Below are 12,034 nucleotides of genomic sequence, written 5' to 3'. Positions count from 1 at the left end.
TGGGAGCAACTGACATCGCTCATTAACGCTGTTGTTGTGAAGGTGTTCGGCAGTGCGCTGACCCAAAGCTGACCTAACTGAGACTTTTGATATAGGGCAATGGATGAGAAGAAACTCGCCTCTATGGCCCCTGCTTGTCAGACATTATTAATAGGAAGCCGACTTTACAACCTGAGGCCGTTGTTGGTGACGTTGGATATCGGGGATATCATTTGTTAGATAACAGTCTAGATAACAAATAATTATTCTTCATTTACTTGTCGCTGCTGATTAAACTACTTTCATACGCTAGTAGCTTGTTGTTTGGGCTAGTATGATCAATTACTCTGATTAGTTTCTCAATTAATTGATTAGTTTTTAGCCTATCACATTTTTCCAGCTAAAGTGATGTCTTTCAGTCAGACCTAGGATGTCGATCCATCCATCCATCATCTGTACCACTTTATCCTTTAAGGGGGGGCTGGAGCCACATTGGGAGACAGGCAGGTTACAACCTGGACAGGTCGCCAGCCCATCAAAGGGCCCAAAGATGTACAGTAAAAAAAATGGATATAAAACAACGAAAATAACATTAGATGTGAAGGAATGAGCACAACTGATATTTTATTCAAACTAAAATAGTTGCAAATTATTAATTTTTTCTTTCAATTATTTCAGCTCTATCTGTATCATCAGAAAACTACAATCTCTTGTCATAAATTTTGTGCAACATTGTGCAAAATTATTCAAACTTGGTCACTTCTCATCTATCTATCTATCTATCTATCTATCTATCTATCTATCTATCTATCTATACTGCACCACTCTATCTCTGTACCATGGGCAAATCAAGGTCATTAGTGGTTAGGAAATTAATCACTTCACCATTTTGCATATTATGCAAACTAGTAACTATGTGTCATGCCAGATTTCAAATGTGCCCGTCAGTGTATTTACAAACTCACAACACAACATTATTTGATGTCGCTATGTAAGTAAGTAAAGTATATGAAGTATAGCACTGTTCGCAGAGCTAAGTCACGCAGTGCTCTACAGAAGTCAAATTATTACATAACACCATGAAACCCAAAACAGCAAAGCACCCTGTGGGAAACACACTGCTTCTTATGTAATTTGGCATTGAAGATGCTGCAAGGTGTTTAACTGCCCTTTGCAGAATAACATTTAACTGAAATTTAAAATTGTCATATGCAACCCTGAGTCATACAGAAACTGTAAAAATGCTTTTATTATCAAATGAGTCTCATTTTGACAAAAGAAAGATTTTATCCAAAAGGATGTTACTCCTACAGTAGATATGACAATATCTCAAGATTCCCCTAGACCAGCGATCACCAACTGGTGGCCCGTGGGCAAGGTCTGGCTTGCAAGAGCCAAATGCCTGGCCTGTGACCACCCACTAACGCATACATCATAACACGTCAATAAAGTGTGCGCTGCTGTACTTCTTAATCCCACACCATTTGATCCCCGCCGTCAGAAGACGTGCACGCTCTCTATGGTCCTCCGCTATGTACAACTGCCTGCATCATGACATGGTAATTCTCAGAAAATCAAAAACTGTTGTAGTATGTAACTGGTGTTATATTGTGGTATTTAACCTCATATTTTAAAAGTGACAAACTGTGCCGATAGCTGTATATGTAGAAAAGTTGACAGTTACTGTATCTTTGCTCCTTAGTCATATCCTGCCACTCGTTGTTATGCTGTTGTCATTTTTTTAAATATTAGAGGAACAGTAAATGAAAATGTTTATAACCCCGAACATTTGGGCTCTTGGCTTGGCATGCTTGATCAAATTTGGCCCTCGGAGAAAACTAGTGGGGGAACCCTGCCCTAGACATTGTTTTGAATAGAGGTCCGCAGTTCTCATCACAGGTTTGGAAGCCTTTTGCCATGCTCTGGGGGCCTCAGCCAGCCTGTCCTCCGGTTACCACCCCAAGACCAATGGTCAGACAGAAAGACCCAACCAGGACCTTGAGTCTGCTCTACGCTGTGTAGCGGCTCACCACCCCACCACCTGGAGCAAAAATCTCCCCTGGGTGGAGTATGCACACAACTCTCTGACCAGCTCTGCAAAACACTGCGCACACAAGAGGCAATTTAGGGTTAAATGTTTTGCCCAAGGATACGTCAGCCTGCTAACTGGGGGAATGGAACACAATTTTGAACTATTCAATGCAGACAACAAGCAACACGCCAATTAATGCATGATGTGTGGAGGAACCGCAATACTCTAGAAAAATACTTTACCCACTATTTAGCCACTCATCAGGTGCACACCTTGGCCAGGGACCCAGACTAATTCTGGGAGCTCATTTCATTTGCTCTGCCACACTCGGTCTGGCTCCCATCCATTGGGAAGTGATTTCCTCCGGGAAGTTTTGCTGGTCCAATCGCAACCGATTATCTGATAATGGCCGGGGCTTGTACCGTGACGTGGAGAGAAGCGACTTTTGTAAACAACCAAGGCTGCCGCTAATGAACAAGAATTTAAAATAGAGAGACCCGATATTTTCAAATTCCTCCCACAATAATGACAACACTCGTTTACAGACACTGTGGAATCATCATCACAGGCATCTCCTCTCTGCACACATTTGAGTATTAGTCCGGCTACGCCAGGCTACTATTTCCTAATGAACACTACAGAAAAACTGTAACATAATATTGTACACTGCACATTATTGTATGTTGTATTGTTGTTGTAAATAGTGTTTATTTGTGCTATATTTTTTGGCTTAGTATTTCTATCTTATATTATTTACCTCAGATTCTGTTTCTTTTTCATTTTATTTTATCATCACACTTTCCCCTGTGCTGCTATACTTTGTGCTGCTGGATCAATGAAGGTTCCTCTTATATTTATTTTATCTTATCTTGTATGATCTATCTGTAACTTGACTGAAGGGTTAAGATTAACTTTGTTCTGAAACTCACGGCCAAAAACAAACATGCTGTGATATGTTTGCTTGCCTTTTTTAGCAAACTGAAATGATGTAAAAAGGCACAGGTTCATATTTATTGCTGTATTTTGTCCTTTATTGTGTAATGATTGAGATGTTTGAGTGAAATATTTACAATGTGCCCCTATTTCAGCCTGTGTGATAATAGTATGGAAAACTCTCACTCACACAGCCAAAAACGAACACCAGTGACACAAGCCTCAAATGCTGACTGACTGTCAGGAGGATGACAACTGGACAAACAGAGCTCTCACCTTTGCTGCAGATACTGCTGAAGTCAACAGGTACGTGTCGTCTGACCTCTGCTGAGTCATCCCGCTGTTTGTCTTTTCCAGCTGATTTATCAGTGATTCTGTCTGAAAGTTTAAAACATGCAGTAAGCATAGGAGTTATTGGTTAGTCCAGTCAGTACTTACAACAAGTGATATGATGAAAAAGTGTCCAACTCTCTGACGATGTGAATATTACAGCAAGTTATTACTGTGTCATAGACATCCAAGGGTGTCCTGTCAAGGATTTTAATATTATCTCTGTTACTCCTTGTGGAGGAAACCCAACTTGTGTGAATTGTGACTCAATTATTCCAAACTCGTTGGGAGACCTTTGGTTGGGGGCAAAGACCCAAACCAAAATTGTCTGCACAAGAGTTGTCCTGACATGCCACTCACACAGTGATCGCCAACAGCTACAGTGTACATGCTCACTTCAGATATTTTGGCTGCAGGTGTTCATCCTGTTTGCATTCAAATGAGGACACGGGCATTGCAGATTCACAGTTTTATCACAGGTAGTCAGCACATAGACCATCCTCCTTCTCTTTCATATTGATAAAATTCAGGAGGACTATACAGCCTGACTCAGAGACACTGATAAAAGTTCAAGACAGTTCACCTTAATTAAGGCCTAAGAGGCAGACAAGGGCAAAAAGTGTCATGCTGCCGCATACATGGAAAGTAAGAGCTGAGGAGGAATAGTCAATAGGTTAAGAGGGGGAAAGTCAGGTGACTGGAATTGGGAAAGTTGTGGTTAATGCAGGACAGGAGTTAGAGCGTTCACTGATATGGAAAAGGTAGGCAGAGAATAAATAACTGAGCTGTGACTAAAAAATCTAATATTTCCTAAACGATTTGACAGCTTGCCTGCCAACCCAAGAATTTATGTTCTAGCCTTTTTTTATAGCCTTTTGTTAGTGCTGCAACTTAGATGATGATCAATTAATCTGATGATAAGTTTCTCAATTGATTAATTATTTTTTTACCCATCACATTTTTCCAGTTTATAGGGACGTCTTCAAATTTCAATCAACCCAAAGATGTTCAGTACAATACACATAGAACCAAAGCAAGCACATCTCATATTTCTATTGATGAGAATTATTATTATTATAGAAAAATCTCGACCTTACTATGTAAAGTGCCTTGTGATAATGTATGTTGTGATTTAGCACTATACAAATAAAATTGAATTTAAGTGAATCACTGGCAATACTCCAATTACAATCCATGCTATTACTGTGACTTTATTGTTCTTGAAAATATTGTTCTGTTGAAAGTAAATCAGTCAATTTGTATGATTATAGCATAACTTGCAGTTTTTGAAAAGAAGACAATATTTTGTGCAGATTAGCTCTATTATTAGTGTATTTATAGAATTTTGAGGGAACAGAAAAAATAGATATTTATGAAAAGTTATACAAGTTCAACAAGGGGAGGTAGGGAGGAGCTGAGGAGTTATGGTGAAGGAGATGCATGAGGGAGACAAATAAGAGCATATGGGAGAGTCTGAGGAGTCAGGAGCATTGTTCAACATATTTGAATTGCATTGAACAGTATTAGAATTTGTTAAAATATGTGAATATGTTTAACAATCATAAAAATACATATTGCGTACAGAAATACAATTATATACATTGATTTGTTAAATTAACATTTCTTCAGTCGACATCTGAGTGGACATGTGAAGAAGTCCTTGAAAAATGCATGTATAAAATAATGTACTTCAAAAAAATGTAGAAGAATGAAAACACTTATGGAAAAAATACAGACTGAGGTTGTCGCAATTCTTGCATTAAAGGGTTGAACTCAGTTATATCTATCTATCTATCTATCTATCTATCCACATCTATTTGTGAATTACTCCATCTTTATCAAGTTCATTAGTGGTTAAGAAATCAATCTCTTAAAAATGTTGCATATTATTCAAACTAGTTACTATGTTTTGTGCCTGTCAGTGTATGGGATCAATTTACAAATCTGCAATGCAACATTCTGTTATGTCCCAAAGTAAGTAAGTGAAGTTTATTTTGTATAGCACCTTTCACGGAGCAGTCACAAAGTGTCTATGGCAGTAAAATTATTATATTACTCAAATACACATAGAGTGTGTAAAATTGCAAACACTAGATGCACAAGGTGAGACAAGGGCCGTTTTGAATCAATAGGTCTTCAGCTCACATTTAAAGATGTCAACAGAATCAACAGAAGGTATGTCTATACTAAAGACATACATTCTGTGGTATATGTGCTATACTATCAGAAGAGCATCAGTGTCAGAGCCACAACTTCAAAGGCACATTATTTTCTCTGAATTGCTCTCCTCCTGTGCTGCCTCGCACATACAAGCCCCTACGCTGTTGTTGAACGTAAGGGGGTTGGTCTTGAGTGGGAGGGCGCTTTGGACCTGAAGACAGAAAACATCTACGGTCTGGACTCTGGATGCCGTCAGAAAAGACCAACACTGTCCAAACAACAAAGTAACATTTGTTGCAACAATGTCAGTTCAAATCTGACTGGACTTATCAGTTTTGTTTTATTATACCAGACCTGCCAATGGTAAATCAAGGTGCTTGATATGCAGAGCAGCTGTCTGCAAAGTGGATAATATAATGAACAAATGTAAAATAAGAAACAGCAACGGTTTCAAAAGTGACTTTAAAAATGTTTTTGGTTTGAGTCAGGTATATTAAGGTGTGTAGGTGCCTGTTAAAACATGTTGGCCCTTGGTTTGGCATGCCTGACATAATTTGGCCCTCGGTGAAAATTGTGAAAATTGATTGGGGAACCCTGCTCTAGTGCATGCTTCTCTTGCTCGAGCTTCTCTCTCGTTCCCAGAAAAGACCATCCCCCTCCGCGACACTTTTTTGGAACCAGCCGGATTCCAGCCCAGCCTCCCACCGACACCAGAGCCCCATGCCTCGCCTCTGCTCCAACGTCTGTGCTCTGCCTCACCTGTTGGAGATTCTCATGCGCATTCCACTTGTTAAATAAATTCAATTTCACTGACCTATGAGTCCCAGGTCTGCATTCGAGTCCTAAAGAAACTATAAAAAAAATAAAAATAAATATATATATTATTTTTTTCATCCCTCAATCCGTGTCTACATTGCCTGGTCCGCAACACACAGCCAGACTTAACAAAAGAAACAAGATGCTTATGGTTTGCCTGATACTAACTGATTTTAAGGCTACCAACTAACTGGGGGGATCATGACACTCATGGCCTCTTAGCCATGTACTTTATTGGTTGGGTTGGTTAGGTTTAGGTGTGAAAAGGGATGATTGGTTAGGGTTATGGTAAGCCCGTAACAGGCAGGACATCTGCAAATCTCTGTTCTGTTGTTTTGAAATGTAGGCATCTTGTGATGTGCTGCTATGCTGCGACGTAGTTTAATCTCTGCTGACTTTAAGACTTCTTTCTATTTGTGCTTTTTTACATTGATAAAATGGAAGTAAAAGAATAATTAGCACGGTTGTCACAACTTCGCCTGTGAATAAGCCCAATGCTGGATGTTGACATGTTTTTACACTTTAGTTGGAATCCACTTTTGGTAAATTCTGTTGATTGGACATGATTTGGATTTCATGAGGTCTCACGGCTGGCAATGTTTATGATAGCAAAAACCAAGAGGTGACAGGATCTGTCTGCAGAGCTCAGAGAGGTGCATATCTGGGGGTGCCTGCATCGAGCCACAGCCATCCACCCACTCAAACTAAGAGATTAAAAGAAAAAAATTAGAAACTGAGCAAGAACCGGATAGTCACAATACACTGCTCCTTGGCTGCCAGCTTCCCAGTAGTGAAGCATGATGGTGGCAGCATCACACTGTGGGATTTTTTTTAGTGGTAGGGATAGAAAGAGGATTGAGGGAAACGCTCGACAGAGCAAAGTACAGGGAAGATGAAAACCTGAACCAGCGTGACCAGGACCTCAGACTGGGCAAAAGGTTCCCTCTCTAACAGTACAATAACCCGAAGTCAGGGCCGGTGCAAGGGGGTAGCATGGCGTTGCTATAGCAACACCACGATTTGACCTAGCAACTGCCAAGCAGCACCAAAGATGTTGTAATGAAAACTGAAAAAACATCTATGACATAAAACACAAGTCATATAGCAACTACAAAGTAACAGCTGTGAAAAACTCCTGGCGCCACCCATGCCCTGAGCACACAGCCGAGACAACACAGGAGTGGCTTAGGAACAACATTGTGTGGCCCAGCCACAGCCCGAAGTTATGGAATTGATTTCCTGTCTTTATTCAAGACAAAGGTTTTTGAGGACATTATTTCTTCATTTGATATGAAGTGCTATGCCTCGCTCAAATACTCAACATAGGCCCGCCCTGCAAGTGCACAAAGCATCCTGAGGGGGACTCAAACTGAAGCATAGAACATATGTGCAGCAACATTATATGCGAGAGCAGAAAAACAGTTGTGAGGTGACCATGCTATTGCTCATTTTTATGCCTTTATGCATTTATTGCCTTTTTGTGATGTTGTAATGTGTTTTAATCTTGTTTGTTTTATTTATGTTCTGTTGCTTTTATTCTTTATTTTATTTTATTCTATTTAATTGTGTGTATTTATTTGATTTTATGCAATGTTTCCTATTATATGTTGATGTGTTTTATTAGTGTAAATACATTTTGAGACTGTTCTTTATATAACTGCCTTGTCTGTCAAAGCACTTTGTAAACCCTGTTTTTAAAAGGTGCTGAAAGTGTTATTATTATTATTATAAATGCAAAATGCCAAGATAAATGTAAACGTCTGTGTGGCGTGTTGTAGAAACCAGTAATAACTTATAAGAAAATAAAACATCCAAAAAATATACCAAAGATAAAATACAAAATATACAAAATCACACATACAGTTTATATATTAGAGTTAAAGAAACAGTATCACCGGCTTACTGCTTGATTTGAAGCCCTGTTGAGGTTACAATAAACACGCCGAACAAATAGAGTCAGTGGTGTATAAGTGGTCCACAACCTGACAGTTGACTTGTCCCGCACTAAAATAATACAGCTATTTAAAGTAACCCAGAAGTTACATTCCCTTGAAAGTAATTATCTTTTATGCAATAATTGGTAAAGTCACATAATTACATTTGACTTTTAACGGTTATGTGTCCTGTATTTATTTATGTGTTTTGCAGATTGGTCATATATCTAGTTAATTGACATTTGCATGATATAACATAGACAGTCTCATCAAATGACACTTACCTGGCAGCTGTAAGAAATCCATCTCCATAAAATCAATGTCAGTTCTTCAAAGATGCTCCAGTTTAGCCCAACTGTAACCGTTCCTCAGATGAGATTTCCCATGCAACAAATTTCACAGAATTCTCTATGTGGATAAAACCCCGACGGCTCAGAAGCTCCTGACGAATCTGTTGGTAACCTGACGCACACTGTAGGTCTGATGGCAGACTGCTGAAATTAAAGAGCATCAGGTAGTGGGAGGTGTGGTAGGCAGCCAGCTGCTGTTTTGCCATCACTGAAGAGAAGCCGGCACGAGTATACAGTCGATGGCTCTGAGTTATAAGGCCTCTTGGTGTAGAAAGAGCAAACAAGCAATCTGCACATATAGGGACAGTGACACCTAGTGCTCGCAGGATTGAGTGAATTTAACACACACACACACACACACACACACACACACACCTATACGATATATTATAAAACAACCCACCATGCCTCACACTTATATACAAAAATGAAGGTCAGACCACAAATAGCTGTGGTTTGAACAACCTGTTTTCTTATTACATATTATCATTTACATACTGAATGTCCACAAAAGCATTGTTAAGTCGTTACAGAAGCAGATCCTAACAAATAAATTCCGACACGATGAACACTGGGCAGAATAGAAAGAGTCTACGTCTTCGGTAGTCAGTTGAAGTTAGTTTTGAGAAGAAAAAAATCCTCCTATTACTAAAAATAAAGAACAGGTTTGTGTTCTCTCCAGAAAACCATTTCACAAGATTCTGACTGCAAACTCGGGTTCTTATCGTCATCTGTTATCTGCTCATCGAGGTCCATGATGACTCATGGACATGCTTTTGTCGTTTTTTGTTTTTTTTACATGCCCTTGTCTGGAGGTTGCTGGCCGAGGCGTTCATGTTCATTCATGTTCCGCGGTATGAATGCAGATGGTCAGTGTGTTGACTCCGTCCAGCAGGGACATTAGGTCCTTCGGAGTACTACTTCTCTCACCGCTGACCTTAACTGTGTCAATGTATTCTCTCATGCCTCTTGACTCACAAGCTGGAAGAAATTCAGAGCTCCTGCACTTCTGCTTTGGCATACCTCAGCCCACACCTGAGGATGCAGCGATGGATTTCAGTTCATTTCTAAAGCAATGCACGTTTTGTAAAAATCGGCAATTTGCCCTGGTAAGAAGAGACCCAGCTTCGTAGGACGGTAAAACCCAGGGTTAAACCTGAAGTTACCTCGTTTACCTAAATCCTGCCTCAGGCCCCAGGTATCCAGCCACTGACAGAATCAAGGGGTGAAAACAGCAACAATATCATGTCCCGAGGCCTAATCTGATTTAACTCAAGGTTAACGAAGTAACTCGGGGTTGACAAACAAACCCCGGCTGTCTGAATTTGAGTTAAACTGTATTTCGAAGGGGCTTATGTTGTTAAGTTATGATGACGAGTATGTGGGCATGGTTAAAGGTGGGCGTGTTCGGCAGTGCAAGCCTGTGCAGCCTATTTCTCAGAGGAAGATCACACATTGATTAGGAGGAGACAAGAGTTTAAATGAACTGTGACAAATGGCACAGGCACATAGCACAAATGACAGTAAGGCTGGCCTGGTTCATATTGATGGCTGGACTTTGTTGATCACTGTGTAACTATTGGTTGAAAGAACATATTCACTTGATAACAAGCTGTGTTGTTAGAGGGAAATATTTGCTTTCGCTGCATGTGTTGAATATTTTGTGAGCCATATTGGACAGTGTGCTTCTGTCTCAGCCTGTGTTAACTGTTTTTGTGATGTGGACCAAAAGGTTTAAGCAACCAAGAAAACCTATAATAGTTCTCATTACTAGTACTGACTGCAGATGTGGTATGTAGTCTACATTTATAAAAGCCGATTGATGTGTTAAAAGAAGCTGAAATCTGCTAAACTGGAGGAGACTCCTGCAAAATGTTCACAGGCATAGTAAATAATAAATGAAGGCTCATTATGGAGGAGGTTGAGGGGGCAATCAGTTCTGACCCTCGAGGCACCTCAGTGTTCACCTTTTATTTAGAGGGTAATATATAAATTGTTTTGATGGTTTCAAATAATTTGATGTCGTTCACATATCTTATGTACAGCTCAGGGGAAACTCTTGAACCTTTTTTAACCAATCCGTTTCCATGTCCTAAATATTAAAATACATAGAATATAACAAAATAATCATGTCAGTTTAAATAAGATATGATCAAATACCTGAACATTCAAGCTATGAAATAATGTCTGATTCAAATAATCCCTCTCTTATAGGGGCTTTAATGGGGATACGTGCAAAATACATAACACAAACAGCCGCATAATAATCAACAGCATAAATCATTACCGGGAATCTGCTACTATGCATATTAAAAATAGGCTTGACCTTTTTTTTATACTGCAAATCCTGCGATCGCATAAAAAGCATTATTGAATCTGAGAACATGTACTGTATGTTTACAGGAAACATGACTAACACATCCAGCCTGCGAATTGCATATCATACAGTATTATTGATCAGATGATCAGTATCACCGATTGAATATATAAAAGTGTCCAGTGGCAAATAGCACAAAGCAGGACACAGTTAGGGCATCACTCCGGTGAGTGGCATTGGAGATCACTGGAACTAGAAGTTATCAAAAATAATAAATACATCTTCCTCACCTCTTTCATTCCTTACGCAAACACCAATAGGGTTATTGTGTGTGTGGTAGGAACAAGGGGAGGGAAACAGTCGACAACGCAATTTACCAAAGCTCTTTAATGTAAATGAATAAAGAACTAATAACAAAGACCAATCAATATCAAAAGAAGGTAACCAAATAATGAAAAGGGAAAAGAAATATAACAGAACATAAAATTACTTATTTATTTATTACCAAATTATTAAAATGCATTCAAATGTTTTCATATATTTATTTTATTTGTACATGGCCATTGCATTTTGTACAGTGGCCCTTCAATTTGCCGAAGATGCCAGATGCCAGGTCATTTTGCTCAGGACTGAGGGGCAAAATGGGCTCCCCCTCGCGCTCATGTTAATTCTGTCACTGGCTTGACCTCCCATGTTATCAAGCCTTCCCACTCCCCTCACCAGTTGGAAAACTCAAGCCCATTGAGCTGCCGAGCCACCGTTAAGATGGGGAGTCCATAAGCTCACAGTGTGATTGCTGGTTTGATTTCATCTTCCAAACATTAATGTCTTGTTCAGTGGAGTCACTGTCTCATGTTTAGTGGAGACTGGGTGCACAGTGTCCACCAATACTGAGAGCTTCTTTCTTGAGCAGATTGCCCTTTGGGGTCATGATTTCTGTCCGTGTCACAGGCACCGAATCCAGCCGTGGGAGCCCTACAGAAGTGTCACCAGTGCACTGTAAGTAAACTTAGTTTATAATGTTATTCCATGCACGTTAGCTGAGAATGAAGTCAAAAAACAATTTCGAATGCTCACATGCCCACTGCGCCCCCATGTTGGGGGTGTAATCTAAACATAAAATAACTGATTGGTTCAGGTCACGTTTTGTGTCGTCATTTCACATTAAATTTCCTCCAGTACT

The 12,034-nt window shown here is 39.7% G+C and overlaps 1 protein-coding gene across 1 annotated transcript in view; it reads right to left on the bottom strand.

Moving 5' to 3' along the window:
• gad3 (glutamate decarboxylase 3) overlaps positions 1-8,736 on the bottom strand; it is a 28,584-nt gene extending 19,848 nt beyond the window's left edge. The window contains exons 1-2 of the mRNA XM_035635488.2: positions 8,469-8,736; positions 3,221-3,322 (exon numbers count right to left, since the gene is read on the bottom strand). Of these exons, the coding sequence (XP_035491381.1) occupies positions 3,221-3,322; positions 8,469-8,496 (130 nt within the window). The 5' untranslated portion in view covers positions 8,497-8,736. The remainder of the gene's footprint in view (positions 1-3,220; positions 3,323-8,468) is intronic.
• Between the last annotated feature and the right edge of the window lie 3,298 nt (positions 8,737-12,034).

Source organism: Scophthalmus maximus, chromosome 5, assembly GCF_022379125.1.
Source record: "Scophthalmus maximus strain ysfricsl-2021 chromosome 5, ASM2237912v1, whole genome shotgun sequence".
NCBI classification, from domain to species: Eukaryota; Metazoa; Chordata; class Actinopteri; order Pleuronectiformes; family Scophthalmidae; genus Scophthalmus; species Scophthalmus maximus.
This window is presented reverse-complemented; position numbering and strand designations above follow the sequence as displayed.